Below are 19,905 nucleotides of genomic sequence, written 5' to 3' on the forward strand. Positions count from 1 at the left end.
CAGTGCTTAATTTGCCTGGTTGCACCTGAAGAGAAAATGCATTTTCTAATGACATGAAATGCAAAACATTATTTGGTTTATATAATCTCAACTTTTTTTCCCCTGACAGAATCATTACATTTAGCTTCTGACTTTCACTTTTGTGAATTTTTTTTCCTTTAATGATTGAGAGAGTTATATGTTCAGGGATACACACATAGTCAAAAACAAAATTACATAGTCAAAAGCAAAATTTCCTTTTGTCAAAAAGAGAGCCCCTCCCAGCATATTTCCCCAAGAAATTAATTAATTAATTTGTTTTCACAAAGGAAATAGATTTCTCCAATTCACATTAGTTAATGCTGACAAGTTTGGAGTCACAAACAGCTCCCAGTAACTTCTCAGGTTAAAAACTGCTTAAATTTATGTCTGATAGTACATCCTGGGATCAGACTTTCCAAAACAAAGGAGTACCTGCATGTGAAAAGACTGCTGCTTTCTGAAGCTGCACTGAACGTGGCGTTACATGAGCTGAAGAACTCCAGAAACGAGTCATTGCAGAGTCCCACGTCTATGACAGAACAATCTGCTGATCAGAGTTTTGCAGTTCCTGAGACTGCTGCCTGTGCCTCTCCCTCTTGGCCACGGTTGCTGTTTGCATCTGTCCTGGGAGTGAGGGTGGTGACAGGGAACACGAGCCTTCACATCAACCACTGCGGCAGAAAATCTCTCAACCCATTCTGCCAGGAGAAGTGTTTTGGTCTAAAACATCACGCCGTGGACTGGAGAGTTTGAAAAACAGACATGTTCTTTCTGTTCCATGGCTGAATGGAAAATTTCTAGCAGCAAGGACAACATACAGTAACACTGTATGCTCCTTCAGAGACTGAATACCAGAACTTCCTTATGTAGACCCAGGTTTTTAACTAAGTTGTCACCAGGTGTCACTTGGCATTTGCAGTAACTTGAAAAAAGAAGGTATTATATTATGGTTGTGCAGCTTCTCCTTGTCTTTAGCTGATGATTTCTATGGCACATAGGTTAATTTTATTGTTTGTTTATTTGCTGGATGTTTAATACTGTACTTCTCTAAACAGAATACACAGTGGTTTTGAAATCAAAGATGCACATATTTGCATTAGAAATAAGCACAGTGCTTGGAAAATTTTCTGAGATTCACTTGAGTATGTCAAAGTGGGTGTGTGTCTAATTTCATTAGCTCATCTGCTGCATTAAGAAATTTCTGTTCCTTTGGACTCGTGTGCTTTCTTTCATGGAACAATCTGATGGAAACCCATACTCTCAAAAAAACATAGTAAGTTGCATCTGCAAAAACAAGTTTGTGTTTGATCATCATCTGTAGAAGTCATCCCACTGCCAGTGATACACAAACCATATTTGTATTCACAAGCCTCACACAGATCACAGTACCATGATGCTATTGAGAAACAAAAACGCTCTGTCTCAGATATTATTTAGTATACTGGCTTAGTTTAAGAACTAATTCAGCTTTTTTGGATTAGCCTTATTTTCCTTCAGAACCAGGAATTCAAATTTCATCTTGTAGTCAAATATGCAAATTTACAATAATGCTGAAGTTATATTGGGGTTTATTTGGGTTTAAAATGGCCCAAGGCAGTAATGATTCTGACTCAGGGCTTGAAGGGTCTTAGGAATTCAGAATCTATAGTCTTCTTCATGTTTTATATTTTAAATCTGTGCCAAAAGTATCACAGTACCATTCTTTTCTGTGACAACCTCAGAAAGAACATGCTGGGGAAAAGCAATTTTCCAATAGCCATTTCTGGAATAGAACTGCATACTTCTTTAAAATTAATTTTTGCTCACTGACCTGCAGTAAGTGATGATTTCTGACATGAAAAAAGGGAGCAGGTTGGAAATTGACCCAACCTAGAGCATTTGCTGTGTTTAAAGTGAGATATCAGTGAGAGCCTTTTAGGAGCACTGCAACACAGATATTCAAATTGTGGGAAGAAAAAGCTCTCCTTAGCACCTATTAGAGACTGGAAGTATTGGCTGAACTTCCCCTGCTGAAATCATAAAGCCAGGAGAACAAATTACAAATTTCAAAGACCTGGGAAGATCAACTACTGATATGTCATCTCACTACCACAAAAACATAAACATTGAGAGAAATTTAATGTATAACTTCCCAGCTCCTTGGACGAGCATTAGTTGCCACAGCTTTATTATTAGCAGTAGTGTGTAGAACCCTTAAGACTCTAGAATTTTTCTCTGCCATGTCTGTATTTTCCTTTTGAGGTAGATTCTTCTGCACTCTTCTTATTTAAGAAGCAAATCTCCATTCAGATGGAGATTATAGAAAGGAAGAACTGTAATAGTGTGGGAAGGAAACATAAGAAGCTCTGAAAGCAAAGATGATAAGGATCACTAAGGGAGTCTCAGAGTGACTTTGTTTTCATTACTGTGATTATATTCTTCATTATCCTTGACTATGTTTGTATGAAAGGGGTCAATGGATTTGGTCAAATTTAAAAGTAAATCTGCTTTATGAGGTGCTGCGAGATACTGATAAAATCAGAAGATTTTAAAGTGAATTACAGTTGTTAGAACTATAAGAAATAGGTTTCAAAAAAACCTTAGTTTGGAAGCAAATGTGTGATAGGTAGGAAATATTCAGAAAAAAATGTTTAATAAATTTGGGAATATTGCAGTGAAGAATTAGAGGTGAGGCAATTTTTTTAAAGCAATATGCCAGTGAAAATGCCTGTGGGTATTGCACTTTGATAACACACAGCAGTAGTCTCTCTTTCCCAGAAGCTGACAAAATTGTCCTCTGGGCAGTTCTAGACTTGTCCTTAGAGACAGATAATCCCATAAAGGATGAGTTTAAAGGAAAAGAAAGGGAAAAAAATTCTGATGGGTCTGTTAGGAGGGATTAATTTATGGGCAAAAAATATGTGAAGAAGGATATAAATATGCCTCGCTTGACTGAAAAACCATTAAAAAGGAGAAGGGACAGAAGTATCTATAATTTTTCCAAGAGTAAACAAGTCTTAAGTTTATTTTTAGATCTTTTCTTCAAACACATTGAAGTTTCCTAGGAAAAAGGAACTTATCCAAAAGGAAAAGCTTCCCAGAACTAAACCATCTCATATCAGCAAAACAGAGATATACAATGTCTGACAGCATCAATTAGTCTGCATTCTCTAGCATAAATTTGAATATTACCCTTATAAATAGATAAAACATTTATTGGGATTTATAAGCCGCATATACATCAAAAATACCAAAAAAAAAATCAAAATAATAAAGAAATACTAATTTATAACTTTTAAGATACCTAGAGATTTCCTCATCTTGCCTATGAAGCAAAAGGCCTCATGCAACCAGCAGTCAGTGTTTAAAATACTGCATTACAATGGGTGATCCTGAAACAGAATAAGCATGTCACCATCCTCCAGTGGAAGGCTTTTGTAGCCCCACCTCTTATTAGTTGCAATGATAGCATTTCCTCAGGAGGGCTGTCTTTGAAAAATTCTGGTTCTGTCTGACCTGTACTTTGGATCTTTAGCTCAATGGATCTGAGAATCAGGCCCTTCGTGTTTAACTAGGATTGCTGCATGTATCTCTTTTTTATTTAAAATTGACTCTAAATTGAGATTTGTTTTTCTCTGAAGTAATTCATCTTCAATTTCTGTTCAAGGTCAGCCTATCCACATTCATTTACCTTTGGAACAGAAACTACAGGTGGTAGAGTTTTTGTGTGGAACAAGGGCAGCCTGGAGAAAGGAAGGCAGCAGAGGCTGACATTCAGTAGAAAATACCTAGCAGGTCTTAAAGAGAAGAGGCAGGGCTGAAGAGACTGAAATTGGGTCTGCATCAAAATTTGGCAATAAAACCATATCCTACTGGCTTGGACTGAATCAAGAAAAATATCATAGTAATACAATTAAATAATATGATAATATATATAATAAGATTTGCCATGACACAGCTCTACTTTGCAGTGCACGTGGCACGATGAGCAGAGTTCATTTTTCATTGCTTTTGGGAATGTGGTGTTCTCTTGTTGAGGTGCACACTGAGTTGTCATCATTTCTGGGAATTCAGTTTTAGGGGTCTGGTATTATTTCTTGGGGTAAATATACACTGACATTATTTAACATACGTTAGCAGCAGAGAGTGTCTAGTTAAGAAAATGCAAATCCCAAGTTCAAAAATATCAATATGGAATATAAACTGCAACCTGGCAAAAGAAAACTCCTAAATTTAAAGTAGCGAAATTGGCAGACTTTTTATTCTGTCATAGGAACTGATTACTCTTTTCACTTAAAAACCTTGACATCTTCTGGAACCTTCTATAACAAAAAAACAAATTTTGAAATGTTTTGTGTCAAGAAATCAAAGTGGATAAAATACAATTTAAAATCATATTGGGATATCTTGCTCTATTAGCCATATTTTAGTAGCTACTCTCCACAATATGCTATAATAATTTCTTAGATGACCAGAACAGTTTGAAAGAGATGTCTCAGTACAGTGTCCATACTTTTATTTTAATCCACATTTCTCAATTTACTGTATGTGGACAATAAGAACAAGGTGATTTATTAAATTGGCCTCATGATCAGTGGATCTGATGCCCATTACTGTCTCACTTACAAACCTGTTAAATTTATAATAGGGTGAGATAAGATAAAGTCCATAATCCTTAAACTGTTTTTTAAAGCCTTGGTTCAGAGCACTCAGTCCAAGAAGAAAGCTTAGGCACATAAATTAAACATCACCAGGCCCTGATGTTAAAATGTGTAAATAGTGGTTATTTTGTAGCCCAGATCTTCCTAATACTCAACGGCATTTAGAAATTCACTCACATACACACTTCAAAAATTATTTCCCCTTGTTTTTCTGTTTATTTCTGTTTCATAAACAATAATTGGCTATACCACTGCTTACCAAATATGATTTTTTCATTCCACACTAAGCTCAGTGGACTAGTATTCTTCTGTCAAGAATTTGTGATGCAAAGTAAGAAAATGTTAAGCTCAAAGCAACTAATAATAAATGTTATATAACAAGAAGAATCAGTGAAATATAGAAGCACTTAAACAGCAGCTAATGATTCAAGAATTATAGAACCAGAGAGGCAGTGAATGGAATGAACCTCAGAGGTCTCCATCCAAATTTCATTATTGGAGTGGGACTGTTGCCAACAGCCTGTGAGATGAATCTTGGAAGTGCTCAGACAGGGAGATCACCCAGGCTCTCTGAGAGACATCTTCTGGCTGCCCTACTCAATGAGTGCTTCATTTCCTCTAAGATAAAAACTGCTTTCCCCAAGTGTTTGGGAATTCCCAAGCCATTTGCAGCCTCTTGGTCCCTGTTGTATCATGTACCCCAACTGAGAAGACTTTTGCTCTGTCAGCCTCCCAAACTGCCCTTCATGTAACTTTGAACAAACTCAGCTGAGCTTTAAGATCAGCTCCCACCCGTGGGACCAGGAGGGCTGGAGTGATGCCCTGCTCCCCTCAGAATGTTGTATTTCACTGATTTGGTTTATATTTTGCTCTGAAATGGGCATCAGAGTGCCTCCTGGCCAGGGAAGCTTGGCATGGTGCTCTGGTGCCCCTCAGGGCACCTTGCCTCTGAGACCCAGGGTGCCCCTCTGCCCTCAAGGCTGACATTTGGGACCAGCATAGTGCTCTGGTGCCTTCTCCCCCTGGCTGTCCTGCCCCTGGGTCTGCTGGGCTGCAGGGGTGTCCTGCTCCCATCCAGGATGCTCTGCCTTGAGCTCCATCAGAGGGCCCTGTTATCCTCCAGGGCTCTTCAGCCTATCCTATCCCCAGGGGTAAGGCATGATCTTGATCTCTTGATCAGGACATCATTACATCTCTTGATTATCCCTTCAAAATATTGCAGGCTGCAGTCCACTAAGTGATTACAATTAGTAATAAAGGAATAGTTGTAAGTAAAACAGGTGCTGCTTGTGAGAGTAAGTGTAGACTAGCAGTGACATCAGAGCTAGGACCACCAAAGCCTTCATGGAGTGTAAAGGGTGTTCACTACAGGGAGAGCCAGCAGTCCTTCAAAGGTCCTTGTCCACGCATGACTCCTCTGAAATGGACACCCTCTCCTGTGGCAGGCCATTAGCCTCACTAGTATGAAACCCTGAGAGCAGCAGCTGGAGTCAGACCACAGATTGGAGGGGCCTATATTTGTCTCTGATACCAAAATTGCTGATACAGGCATTAATGAATCACTATACCCACCACAGACACAGGACTGAAGCTATGTCTTTAATCATGTTTTTTTTAGCACTAAAGGCAAAATTTCTGTCCCTTTCTCATTGGGTTTACCCTCCAACAGCCTCAGTATTGCACTAAAGCTCAGCTCTTTTTTCAGCTATACAATTAATTAGTTTAGTAATTGAAATGGAATAAAAGTAAACTCTCCAAAAGAACAATGTCATACTCCCTAAAATAATCTTGGTTTGTAATTTTAATCAGTGCTGTGCTCTGGATCGACTTGCATCCACACAGACAAGTGGGTTTGCAAACAAAAAACAAACAAACAAAAAAAAAACCAACAATGGGCAACAGATCTTGCTGTTGAGAAAATTGCTGTCTTGAGCTGCATCTCAAACTCACCAAATAATTTCATACCCTGGTACACATAAATGCTCATTAGAGGACAATTACTTCTTTAACTACCAGCTTCAGGAAATTTCTAGTTCTGTGATCTGGGATTAAAACTGTGTTCCTCTAATAACTCCTTGTGCCACTGTTCCATTCTGACATGCACTTTCAAATTGATCCTTGTGATGTTGGAGTCTCAATGGAAGTAATTTCTTATCTTTCCAGAAAACAGACCTTCCCAAAAAAGTCAGTATACAGAGCTGCTCCAAAAATTCTGCATATTTTGCAAAAAACAAAACAGAAAAGCACAACTTGTCACTTTCTCCAGAATACAGAGCATGGGATTCTTCTGCACTTTACATCAGGACAGAATAAAGCATTCCTTAATTATTGTGCAATCATTGCACCCACATGAAGGAGTTTGGGTGCTTATTGCCCTTGTGAAAGAGTGGATATTGATGCATAAATCACTACATTGCAGAGCCATGGTTATTTCTATTTCCCCTTTCCTTGCTGACAAGAACAGCAGCTGGCTGTCAGCGTCCTGGAGGAGTAGGCTGTTAAGAGAAGCTTCTGGCCACATGAGCACAGTCCCTGGTATCCCTGGAGTGGATCCAGAGTTAGGCTTTCCAGAAGGTGAAGTTCTCCTCTTCAGACAGAGGTGGATGATCAAATTCTGGACTTTTAACATTATTATTGATGGACTGCTCTGAGGTGTTGCAGGTTGCCAGGCAAATATTAATAGTTAAGTTCTGGTATTTTTGCCACTTACATGTGTTTTCATAACACCTGTCTAATTACAATTTAACTAGTAAAAGTTATATCCCTAACAACTCCACAGCAGCATATCAAAGGTCAAATTCTGGGCCTCCAACACCAATCAAATTATTCTAGTCATGTCAGCTCAGTAGGAATTTATCTCTCCACAAGGATGTTTGCTTTTGAGACAAAGTCCTGTTTCTCATGGGGTTTCAGTGCTCCACGTTCCCTCCTCTGTCAATTCCCCCTCTCAAGGTTCCATCAGAGGTGATGTATGTGAGAACAGATGCACAGACAATCATAAGAGATACTGTTTGTTAAAAAAAAATTCATTTTTGGTGTAAGATAATATTCACATAGGAAATCAAATCTCCCAAACAGGTAGGTCAACTGGTATCTGAACAGTGACCCTGTAAGTCTCTGTTGCAAGTGTCTTTGTAAAAGCTTCTTCAGTTGAATCCAATGAGACTCACTGAATTTCTTCTCTGCTGAATCTTTACAATACAACTGGCAAACAGTCTTATGTGAAAACCTAGTCTAGATGTCTCAAGTGTTATGTTTGAGCATTTCTGTAACTATAGGAATGGTTCTAAAGACTAGTTACAAGTATCCATATGCAGTTTGGCCAATTCTGCAGCATCAATTACCTGGGAGCATCTCTGAGACAAGGGTGCCACCAATCAGCTCATAAACAGCAGGAACTGTCTGAGAAAACCCCCAGGAGCAGCTGAAATTCTCTCTTGGAGAGCTTCTGCAATGGTTTGTCACTTTGTTGTGAAGGCAGCTAGGAGCTGGTTTGGGCCCCTCATGTCATGTCAGTCCATTATCTCAAATGAGTTGTCCCAGCCAGCAGGATCAGCCTGTAGAGTCCCTCAGCCCAAACCCAGGGAATTAGTGATTGTGCTGAGCATGCACATTGGCACAGCCAGGATACACAGCTACACTGACTGAAACTTGTCACAAATTAGTGTATCTGGGTGTTATATACCAGTTAGGGAATTGCTGGCATGGCAGTGCTTAGAAACCCAAGAGATCAGTGTGAGAAGTTTCAGTTTTAAATGAGAAAACTAGATTGTTTTTCTAAATTCATCCATCAGCAATGCATTTCTTGGCAACAGTCAGTGCTTCTGCTATCCTGATCATCATCACTTCATATACAGAACTCTTAGTCTTTAACAATCATATTTTAAATTCCAGTGAGTGCACATGGGTCAGAGGTAGGATGACTAGGATTGAGAGCACAGTACAAGCCATGCTGGAATATCCTGATTAGTTCAATTATATGTCATGGTTTTCAAAGGACTCTGTGATAGTCCAAAATTATAGGTCAAATGCAAAGTCCAATCTCACAATTAAAACTTAAAATCCATAATTGTTGACACAAGGGGAATTTATGAATGCTTTTCTTTTGGGGTATTTTCAGATGTGAGAAGTTTTGAATCTTTCACTACTATATTTGTACCGAAGATAAAATAACTATTAAATGCAGCAGAGAGGCGAAATAATCACTCAGACAAAATAATTTTTTAAAATATCAAATATAAAAATATATTAAATATGGTCATTCCTATGGAGTAACCATGATTAGGCTACTGTATTTGACAATGCTCCGGACTTGACCATATCTTCAGTCTCTTTAGTTCTCTTCCCCTTGCAAACCACAATTTGAGGACTTCTTGTCCTTTGTTACTGTAAATTTTAAGATTGTACTGGATAATGAAACATTTTGGTTTGCAGTGCATTAAATTATTAGTATAGTTTTAATTTTAAGTCTATGTGTGCTTGTAATGATATTCTAAATATCACTGCAATATGATACAATAATATTACAAATATTATTGTAATACCTATGTCCAAAATCACTCCCTGAAATAATATGGGTGGTCTATCCCATTCTTGTGTCACATAGAAGAAGAGCTTTAAATAATACTTTGCAGTTTGGGAGACTTTTATATTGTCTCTAAACATATACAACGCAAGGCATGTACAGCCAGTTGATCGCCCATACCTCAAAATGCAGAGTAATATTATAAATTAACTTTAATATTAATATAATGTATCACAAAACCTGAAAATAAAATCATCTAATATTTTAGGATAAAGAAAAGATGAAAATCTAATGCTTCTAACCATGTGTGTATTTCTAACTTAGGCATTAGAAACTTCAGTATGCTTTCTCACTAAAATATTCTTCAAGGTTTATGCTCCTATTTCACCATAATTTGCAGGAATGATTATAGGATTCATTGTAGCTTAAGGTAGTTGGTGTTGGGTTTTTTTGTTTATCCTGGCATCAAAATAGACAGAACAGCTCCAATTCATCCTGAACTCACACTCCTACAAAATGAATGTGACCTTTCATATGCCATTTTAAAAACATGCCTTACATTTGCTTATAATTTAAATCTTCAGTGGTTTAGATTGCTGTAATTTCCCTTTTCCTCCTCACCAAGCTGGTAATGCTTTATAAGCTGTACACACATGGATTTACTACCTATAAATCATAATTTTTATGTATTTCCAGAACATATTAGGTGCAAGATAGAGAATGTGCCACTTTCTTTTATTTTTTCTGTCATTAAGAAATTACATATTTTTTCAAACCTCTTGCAGGCTCCAACACTGCAGTAAAGATCAGCATATTTTCATTTGGACTTGCAGTGGAGTACCCTTCTTGTTAAACCCATTTATTCTATTACTGCAGTTTCCACACTGAAGAAGGTAGTGTTCCCAACAAAAAGGAATGGATCACAGGAATTAGCTTAGTCACAAGAAGAGTTCTAATTCTGCATAATTCCTTTTTTCTATATCCTCCATTTTTAATTATGGACTGTTCTGATCGAGCAGCTTGAATTTAATTTCAATTTTTTTCCCAGAAAGCCAGTTTTATGGTTTATGGACAAAAAGATCCCATCAGCTACTGAGATAGACCTGAAAACTGGCTCTGGCCCAGACCTCCTGGAATCTGTTTTATGTTTCATGTAATTCACTTGAGCTCTGTAGCAAAACTCTAAAGCAAGAGTCAGGGAAATAATGCTTTGCTCTCTGTTATTTCATGGACAACTACCAAAGCAGGATCTGAAGGGCAATACCTGGAACAATGGGATTTGAAGATTGATGGGCTTCTCTAGACCACATCTGCAACAAAAATAACTGGTGTGAAAAAGTCTTTCGTTAAGAAAGAGAAGTCTTTCCTTCACCTTGCCTTTAAAAGTATGTTCTCAGAAGCAAGCTTTCACCCAAACTGTGAACTCTGCTATACTGATTTCTCTAACTTGATTAATTATGCCAAATGCTTCCAGAGGCTTTTTATTATATCAAGCAGGTTTCTGAACACCCCAAGCAAAATCATTATATAATACTTAAGAATTACCTTTTCTCCTGAATGAAAATACAAATACATCACATATAAAGTTCATGTAATTCTCAATATTGGCTCCTTTAATATACCCCTTCTATTTTATGTAGTTTGAAGAAAGAGAAAAGAGGGACAACATTAGCACCTAGGTCACACAATTATATCTGTATTATGGAGAGTTTAGTATAAATAAGTTGATCTTCTCCCTGGCAGCAATTACATATGAATTAACAGAGTCTCCAGATTCTGCCCAAGTCCACAGCCAGTCCAGGTGCCAAGATCTACTACCAGATCAATAATCCAGGAGGCTGAGCTCTGTTTCCAGCCAGAAAAATCGTCATCTTAGGCACCTCGGAGTGCTGACTCCATGCTATAACCTGGCCAAAGCCTGATTATATTTAATTTATTGGGGAACTGCATCTAGCAGCATTCTGAAGAGCTATGACCTCACTTTTGCCAAGTTATAGACAGTTCTGGAAAAAGAGCTACATTGTTCTCAGCTCATGAAATACACAGTACTGATCACACTTCCTTATTTTTCATATTTCAGTGGGAGGCAACAGGATTTGGCAATTTTCCTTATTGGAAGAGGAAGGAAAATACCAAACTGGGGAGAAAAAAATGCCAGCCCACTGCCATAGTTACCGTTGGTTGCTTGTCAACAGTGACAGCTGAACATGAAGAAAATTGGGAAAACAGGGAAACGTGAGAAACGTAGCAGAATGCCTCACTGTTCAAGACAGTTACAGTTATAGAAGAGAAAGCAAGAAGACAGACAGCTATTTGCCAGACCTGACAGAGCCATCTAAGTTATATTCATAGATCTTCCAGTTAAAATGCTTTACAGGAGTGCTCCCAAAGCATTATGTGTATCACTGAAGGAGGCAAATAAATGCCTCATCCATTTTCTGAAAAACAGAAACCAAGATGACAAAATGCCAGCTATTGGGCAAAGAAATAACAGAGAGGTGTAATTTCAAATATTGCAGCTTCATCTGTGGACTAGTTAAATTCCTCTAACCTCATGTGACATAGCAATTCAAACATTTAGGCACAGACTGTACCCTAAGAAGCAAAGCAACAATTAAGATTTGATATTTCGAAAGCAAGAAAACCACTTGTTTGAATGAATAGTGACATTTTCACATATTTGGTCTTCATCTCAGACTTGCTAATCATGCTATAATCCATCAGGAGAGAAAGGCAGAGCAGATGAAAGAATAAATGGGTCTGTAAGTGTAGAAATTCTATCTCAGATTCCAGCAAACTGTATAAGGCAGAAGGCAGAGTCTTTTCAGAAAAGAAAGTTTCTTAAAGCTATCACACAAGAGAAGTTACAAGATAGGACGGATTCTAGTGATTTGCATTTCTTTCCAGTGAGTTAATGACTCTGAGAGTATTACTTCACTTTCTTTCTGATAAGCTGTGTGCCTGGGTACAATATTCTGCCCCCACTGATGTCTTATGGGAGATGGCATTATAAATGAGGTTTAGTTCTTCAAACAACATTATACACCTTCTCTCTCCTGTGAGAACTTTGGAATAGAATACAAGCAACAGTCTGTCACTTCTCTCAGCATATTTTTCCTGTGAAAGTATTGGCTGCACATATCAAATCACCACAGTATGAGATTATACATACATAATCTTTTCAAGGCTTCAGAAATATTGCAGAAGAGAAAGTAAAAAGACAGATGCCCCTTTGCCAGGCCTGGCAGAGCCCTCTAAGTGATTTTCATGGCTCTTCCACATTCACACAAAATGACATGATCACTGAAGTTAGAAAAGACGTCAGGAAATCATCTAGTCCAGCCCCCACTCAAAGGACTGTCAGCTATAGTTGGGGCCATTTGTAGACAGGTTTTTAACACATCTAAGGAAGGAAACTACAAAACATCTTTGAACACCTTCACAATATAAAAAGTATTAGTTTTTAATGCTTCCATGTCCTTTATTTCAATTTATGTTCATTTCCTCTTCTCCTTTTGCTGACTACCACTGAGTGGAGTCTGGCTTCATCTCTTTTTACCCCCTCCCACATCAAGCACTCTGAGCCTGACTACCACTGAGTGGAGTCTGGCTTCATCTCTTTTTACCCCCTCCCACATCAAGCACTCTGAGCCTATCTTCATATAAGACAGTTCCTCAGTTACTTAATAATTGCTGTGACTCTTTCAGTGAACTCACTGCAATATACCCATGTTTTTCTTACCTGGGGGAAAAGTTTTGCATAACAAAAATTTTAGGCACCTCATAACTTTAAGATAATTTTGACATCAAACTTCAGAAGTATTTTGCTGTCTGTTCTGACTACATGATTTGTAAATGCTTGAATAGGTGGGAACTGAACAAGGTCAGTGTATAACAAACATACCACACTATATACCCTTTTATCTCTGCCATTGTAGTAATCACAATTCTCAAAAACCAGCTTGGCTCTTCCAATCCACAGAAGACTGGAGACCCACTTTGGTGACCTTTATAGAAGTTGTCAGGATAAAACTTTCTTCCAATTGACCCAGTTACAATTTATTTAGAGTTTGGCACTCTCAGTGGAAGAAAAAAAAAATGAAGGAACATTTTGTTTCAGTTTAGATTAAGTTTTCAGGTTTGCAACTGCAAAATAGAGCTTCTGCTTTTAAATAAAATGAAGTCTGCAATTTAGAAAAAATAATTAAAATATCTTGCTGAGATAGTTTGTGGGTGTTCCATTATCTGTCAGTATTGCTAAGGGTTCATTTGTGAGAAGGTGTCTATAATTTAGCACTGAATGATCTGAGCCCTGGACATCTATTCTTGGCCTGCAGTAGTGGATTTCTCAGATCAGCTTAGCTTCTCATGGACCCTTCCTCCTCAAACCTAACATCAATGTGGAGATCTGCAATGATTCCCAGGAAAAGGCTGGAACATGTAGTGCTCATGAAGAAGGATAAGAAGATGATACATGGAGTGTGGGAAAGTAAATAAGGAAAATTAAAGGACAAGAAAGAAACAGCATAAATAAAATGAGGTTTTTAAATCTGCAGTGTGAATTGAAATTGACTTCAAATTCTTTAGAATAAACATGGGAAAGTTTCAGGTATAAGAGTAATATCTGAAGGACTGGCAAACTTGAAAGGCACAGTAGGAATAAAAGAACATGAAGAGACTGGAAAGATTGCCAAAGGTATCTTTTGAGATAGAGTAAGTGACTTCCTGAGCAATAAAAAACAATACAAAGTGATGCTACAGAAGGATTCTTCCAATAACAAATTAGATAACAAACAAAATTAATAAGAGAACTAAATTTGGGGAGATACTGGAATAGGAATAGATTTTTGCTACAATATTGTGCTATCCAAATAGAAAGTGGATTTATAGTCCAAGAATTGGCTAATACTGAATCTGAACTTCCAAAGCTGCAATATGCAGTTGTTGCCTGTTTTCAAATGATCTGACTGTACCAACTGGAGTTTAGGTCATCTTAGTTACAATCCTTAAAACTTATCATAAGACATTACTGGCTGCCCAACAAGCAGAGTTTTCCTCAGAGCTTAGTGTCCTAAGACACCCCTGTGGCAGTCTTTCATTGAGCTATTTGCAATGTATCAGTCTCCTCCCAGAACCAGAGGACCCAGCTCTGGACACAGAATCAGTGATGTAGTTTCACCAGTGCCAAGTAGAGAGAGAGAGAGAGAGAGAGAGAGAAAGAGAGATTCATACTTCCCTCACTTCACTGGCCACTTTCCACTTAATGTAGATAAATTATGGAGTTTGCCTCTCATGCAGAGAGAGCGTGATGAGTCATATCCAACCTAGCTGCACCTCCACCCCATCACCCCCGTGTGCTCTGCAGCAGGACTGCTGTGCAATTTCTCAGTCTGCACCCATGCACAGGGTTACCCCACCTCAAATGTAGACATCTGGGTTTCATCCAAGCTAATGACAAAGCTGGCAATAAATCTGAATCTTCTGAGCACCAGCACAGTGGTATTGCTATACTCAGCAAGTAGCACAGCAGCCTCAACCACAGCTGCTATTATTGGAATTCTGAAGTAATAAATGCTTCCCTTGCCACTTTCCCTTCAGCACCACTCTACTCAATTCCTAATAGTTGGTGACCTTCACATGTACTTACACATGATATATTTAAACTCAGAAGAAGGATTTGACACCTCCTGGCTTTGCTGCAAATGCACTTCTACTACCATGACATTTTCTTCATGACAGTTTTCTTTTTCTCAAGATCTAACAAAACAGGGGTTCAGAAATATGTTCCCAAGACAGTTCCAATAACCAATTATCACCCTTGGGTAATGGGTGATGTCAACAGGATTTGTAGTCACATGATGGGAGTAGAATTTGTTCCCTAAACAGTATGAAAGCTCACATTCTTCAAGTTCAGTGCTGCTGTGAATTTCAGTATCAACAGGAACTTGCACTGAGCCTCATATTCAAACTGAAAGACTGACCAAGTGTCTATGTGTGCTCACAGACATCTGTGTATGTAAACAAACTGGTCTGAATCTCTTAAAAATTGTTACAAGGAATAACTTCTACTTGATTTAAAAAAAAAAAAAAAAAAAAAAAAAAAAAAAAAAAAAAAAAAAAAAAAAAAAAAAAAAAAAAAGGTTCCAGTAGGACCAATCATTTTCCCTTTGCAATGAAGCAGATTAAAGAAAACTGTGTGAATGTTTTCAAAGCAGTTTCCTCAATCACATATAGAACATAAATGGAGTGAAGACACCAACCATCTGGCAGATTTCCAAAGGAACTCAGGACCAAAGCATTCATCCTTATGCTGGAAACTAAGAGACTGGGAGGCTTTTCCAGTACCAGTAAAACATCAGCACCATGTTCAAGGATGAGCAGTCAGGTATCATCTGTGTTGACAAAGAGGTGGAGGAGGACAAGAATAGGTGCCAGGGTAAGTCATGCAGTATCTGAAGCATAGGAGGGAAGGATATATTAAATCTTTGCCTGCCAACTTTGCTAGTTGCCGAGTGCTTTTGAAAATCTGATGCCTCATTTAGCTGACTAAAGAGTGATTGAGCTGTACCAGAAATACAAACCCAGCTGTCAGAGAAAACTGGAAAATACGTTCTGGAGTAGTTGTTTTTTTTTTTTTTTTTAATCTAATTCTTTTTTCTCTGTATAGAACACTGGTTTATTTTAAAATGTTTAATTAGGCTAAGTTTAGCTGTGTTTATCACCTGAAAATAGAAAAGACACACCAAAATCATGCAGGTTAGTCCAAATGCATGCTGACTAAAACTTCATGCACTCACTCACCACCAGATATTCACACCATAGCAGAGAAAAACATTGTGATAAAGACTGCAGACATTACATTTTTATCTGCAGATTATTTTTTCTCTTACCCCTTCACCTAGAAATTGAAGTACTTGGTGAGAAAGAGGTCCACAGCCCAAGATTATGAGAGTAGCTTTGGAATACTTGGCAATGACTATAGAGGTTTTAATATTTTAAGCATTTTAAGACCTTCAAAAGTTCTATAAATGCCACAAAGAAAAGGGGACATGACCTGCTTCCACCTCTGTCATTACTTAAGCCTCATACCTAGAAGGTGTGAAATTAAATTCCACTATATAAACAAAGGAGGTGTGGATGATTGCTGAAAAAATTAGCAGTGATGTGGAGTTAATGAAAGAACTTGAGGTGTCAAAATAAATGTGAGATGAAAGGAATAGGGGGAAATCAGAAGCTTGTGAAAGACTGAGTTATCAAATGGCTCTGCAAAGTGTCTTACAGACGTCCAGCTTAAGTCTGTATGGAATGTGTGTCTAAAACATATTCTTGTATCCTGAAGCTGCCTCATATGGTACCATTCTACCTACGTGGCATAGTCTCATTGCCATTTCACATTTCAGCACACCACACACCTTCTGCTTGCCTAGGTTTCTTACTTATTACTGTGTGACTTATTACAAATTCCTGAAAACTAATGTATACCTACTGATCTGTTTCTGAGCGAGAATTTGTGAGGGTCATTCAAGTAAAAAGGAGAAATTCGACTATTTAATTTTCTTGGCCCCACCTCCTCATCCCCATGGGGCAGGAGAATAATTTTGCTCTCTACTCTCTAATTCACGCTCTCTATTTCCATTTCCCCACCCCCAGGAATATTTCTGCCTCCTGTGTGCCCAGGGACCTCCTGTTTTTTGGCAGTACTTCATGGTATGTCGGTATTCCAGAAGTCAGCTGAGGATAAACTCTAATTGAAAGATATTAAAATAGGCTGCAAGGGACGAAAAATCCAAAACCCCAAATCTATCAAAATCTGTTGCTGATGAAGCAGCTGAGCTGGCTATGTCCTTAAAATATGCAACAAAAGTAATCTTTCAAACCTCTTCTTCAGGTCTCCATTGGCACCCCCAGAGGAAATAATTTCCAGCCGTTCAGAGAGCAGCAATCCTGTTCTGGTCCTTGAAATCCTTCGAGCAACACACACCCACACACCAGCATTATTTTCTCACCTCCTCCGTATAAAAACAAAACAGAAACGTGAGAACAGTGGGCTGGAGATGGAGCTGCGGAAAGTGAAGTTGGAAGGATTAATTATGTAATACGCCCCCTCTCCCGCCCTTACCCACAGCAACACGAGCGAGGCAAACCCAATCCTCCCAGCTGACAACTCAGAACTAGAGAGCGCCCGGAGGAGTGAAAGCAAAATAAACGTGTGGGGAAGGTGGCGATGCACTCCTACAGAGGAAGATGTCATTAGGAAAAGGCTAAAAACATAGTTCAAATCACCTTTAGCCTCTTCTCTTCCCTCCCCAGCAAGACCTCTCCCTCCGCCTCTTCCCCTCTCCTCCCCCCAGCTCCTCCTCCCCCCTTTTCAGCAGGAGCTGCAGCCGGATCGGGACTCTATTCCTACAGTTCACGGCTCTCTGGCGGAGTGTGGATCCCCCTGAAAAACTCCAAGTAAAACAGGAGCTGGGAGCACACACACGAGAAGATATATTAAGAAAGCAGGTTTGCTACTTAACTCGGAGGAAAGAAGCTGGAGCAGACTTCTTCGGTTGCTCTCTAAGAGCCTTGCCGAGAGTCCTTGCAAAGAAAAGTGTTGCTGATTCAAAAGAAGAGGAGGGATGGGAAAGAGAAAAAAAATTGTGCACGTCTGTGTGAGAGGGAGACATCGTGTGTGTGCGTACGTGTGAATGCGTGCTTGTGTGTGAGAGGGTGTAGGCGACGGGTGGGGGGAGCCTGAAATTATTTTTTTTTTTTTCCTACGAAAGACACGTGAATGCAATTCCCAGTGAGGGGCACCAAGCTCTGCCCAAGAGCAGAAGGGGTAGGGAGGGGGAAAGGGAGAAGAGAAGGAAGGGAAGAGGAGAGGGAAGGGGAGAGGGGGGGAGGAGGGAGGGAGAAGGAGGAGGAGGAGAAGGAGAAGAAGGGATTTCTATTTCAGAAGACATTCATAGAAAGAGGGTGGCAAATTCTGTGAGCGTCTTTAAAGGAAGTGTCCTGGGACATAGAGAGAAAGAAAGAAGCCCAAAGAAGGAAAATAAAGGGCTATGATTTCCTTGTCCTGTTGCTTTGTCTCTGGCTCCCTCTGCCTCTGGAAGAGTAGCCACAGGACACAAAGATGCCCAGCTGGTCACTGCACGCCCAAGTTCAGTTTAGCTGGTGCTTCTCTCCTGTTTAGCCTGACTGCTTTCTCTGAAGGGGAGGACTCATAGCCCGACAGCCTTTTAGTTTAACCTGAAGAGTGTGTGCCGCCTCTCTGCCCACCCCAAGAACTCGCTGGAGGTGGAGGAGAGGGGAGAAAGAGGAGGACTTGAAAGTGCCTGAGGAGCTCCCGATGCTAAGAGGAGACAAACATTCCTGTGGACGGCGCAGAAAGGACAAAGCTGACTGATTTATTGCTGTTTTCCGTATTTTTTTTTTTTTTTTTATCTCCCTGTCCTTTGGCGCACACCAGTGTTTGGAGATCTTTGAAAACACAAACCAAAACACCAGCCCCGAAGCCCCAACCCCTTGGCTAGCTCTTATGGGAATGAAACACTCCTCCCGCTGCCTGCTCCTAAGGAGGAAAATGGCGGAGAACGCTGCCGACAGCACCGAGGTGAGTGAGGATGCGAGCGGAGCCGGCGCCGCGCTCCCCCCTCCCCGGGCGCAATCCCTCGCCGGGAGCAGCGGCAAGTGCAGAACAACTTTCCCGGCCCCTCCGGCCAGCTCCTGCCTGCCGTGCTGCTATGGAATCCGGCATGTGCCCCCCCGCTCCCCCCCGGGTCCCTCCGTTCCCCTAGGCAGAGAGTTGTCCCGGCGCCGAGCCCTCCAGGGCTGGGGCTGCCCGGGGCCGCCGCTTCCCGGGAAGTTGGGCGGCTCCGCGGGGTGTCGGGGCTGCGGGCGCGGGGAGGGCGGCGGGAATTCGGGTGCTGGACACGCTCTGCGAAAGGGACAGACCGTCTCTTGCGGCAGCACCTTGGCCAGCTCCCCGTGCTTGCCGCCGGCAGCCTTGGCAGGAGCGTTTGGGGGCACTTTGGGAGCATCCGTGCCTCTGCAGCATCCTGGGTATTACCAGAGCGGAGCTGCCCGAGGAGGGGCTGTCCGGCTGGCCTGGGCAGTGCCGAAAATAGCTTTGCACTGCCTTCAGGCCAGGAGGGTGCCCTGCGAGCTCTCAGGTTTTCTGCAAGAAATCCACCCCCCTCCGCCGCTCCCCCACCCGTTACCTTCTGCTTCCTCAACATTGGGGTTGAGCAGCCCCTGTTTACTTGTCTGGGGCTGTCTTGACCTCACTGAGACTTCTCAAGGGATACAGCAGTGTGTGAAGTCTCAGGTCTGGAAAAGCAGAAGGATGCAGGATGCAGTCCCAGCATCTCTGGGAGCATGTGAGAAGGAGACAGGCGAAAGTGCGAGCGTGTGCCAAACTCGCTGTTTCTATTAATAGACCGTGCCTAGCACTTTGACTGAACACTTAACACATGCTTAAGCAAGATGCAGCACAGCCATGTACAGACCCCATGGACACTGCACCCCAGGCAACTTCACAGCTTTGCCCTTGCAGGGGCGGCGCTGAACCTTCTCCCCAGTTACCCCACGGAGGGAATAAAGAACAAAACCTACTGTGAACACATGACTATTCCATTCTTTATTATTTCCACATCTCTGCCAAATCTCTCCTCCTTTCTGTTAGTCCTCCCAGTAGGTGTCCTGCTCGCTCATGAATTCCATCCACATTTCTCT

General features: G+C 40.5%; 2 protein-coding genes across 5 annotated transcripts in view; one reads left to right on the forward strand and one right to left on the reverse strand.

Annotated features, from left to right (window-relative positions):
- Positions 1-17,198, reverse strand: part of LOC306816960 (trypsin-like) — a 58,059-nt gene extending 40,861 nt beyond the window's left edge. The window contains exon 1 of the mRNA XM_079333441.1: positions 17,064-17,198. The gene's annotated coding sequence lies outside the window, so the exon portion shown is untranslated. The remainder of the gene's footprint in view (positions 1-17,063) is intronic.
- The window catches only part of PRMT8 (protein arginine methyltransferase 8), a 57,768-nt gene continuing 54,932 nt past the window's right edge, over positions 17,070-19,905 (forward strand). The window contains exons 1-2 of one of the 4 annotated variants that reach the window (XM_079333404.1): positions 17,070-17,691; positions 18,641-18,784. In XM_079333404.1, the coding sequence (XP_079189530.1) occupies positions 18,710-18,784 (75 nt within the window). In that variant the 5' untranslated portion in view covers positions 17,070-17,691; positions 18,641-18,709. Of the gene's footprint in view, positions 17,692-18,068; positions 18,785-19,905 lie in introns of those variants that run through there. The other 3 variants (XM_079333405.1, XM_079333403.1, XM_079333402.1) reach the window with 3 other exon arrangements.

The sequence above is a fragment of the Erithacus rubecula genome, assembly GCF_903797595.1.
Source record: "Erithacus rubecula genome assembly, chromosome: 1".
In the NCBI taxonomy this organism is placed as follows: domain Eukaryota; kingdom Metazoa; phylum Chordata; class Aves; order Passeriformes; family Muscicapidae; genus Erithacus; species Erithacus rubecula.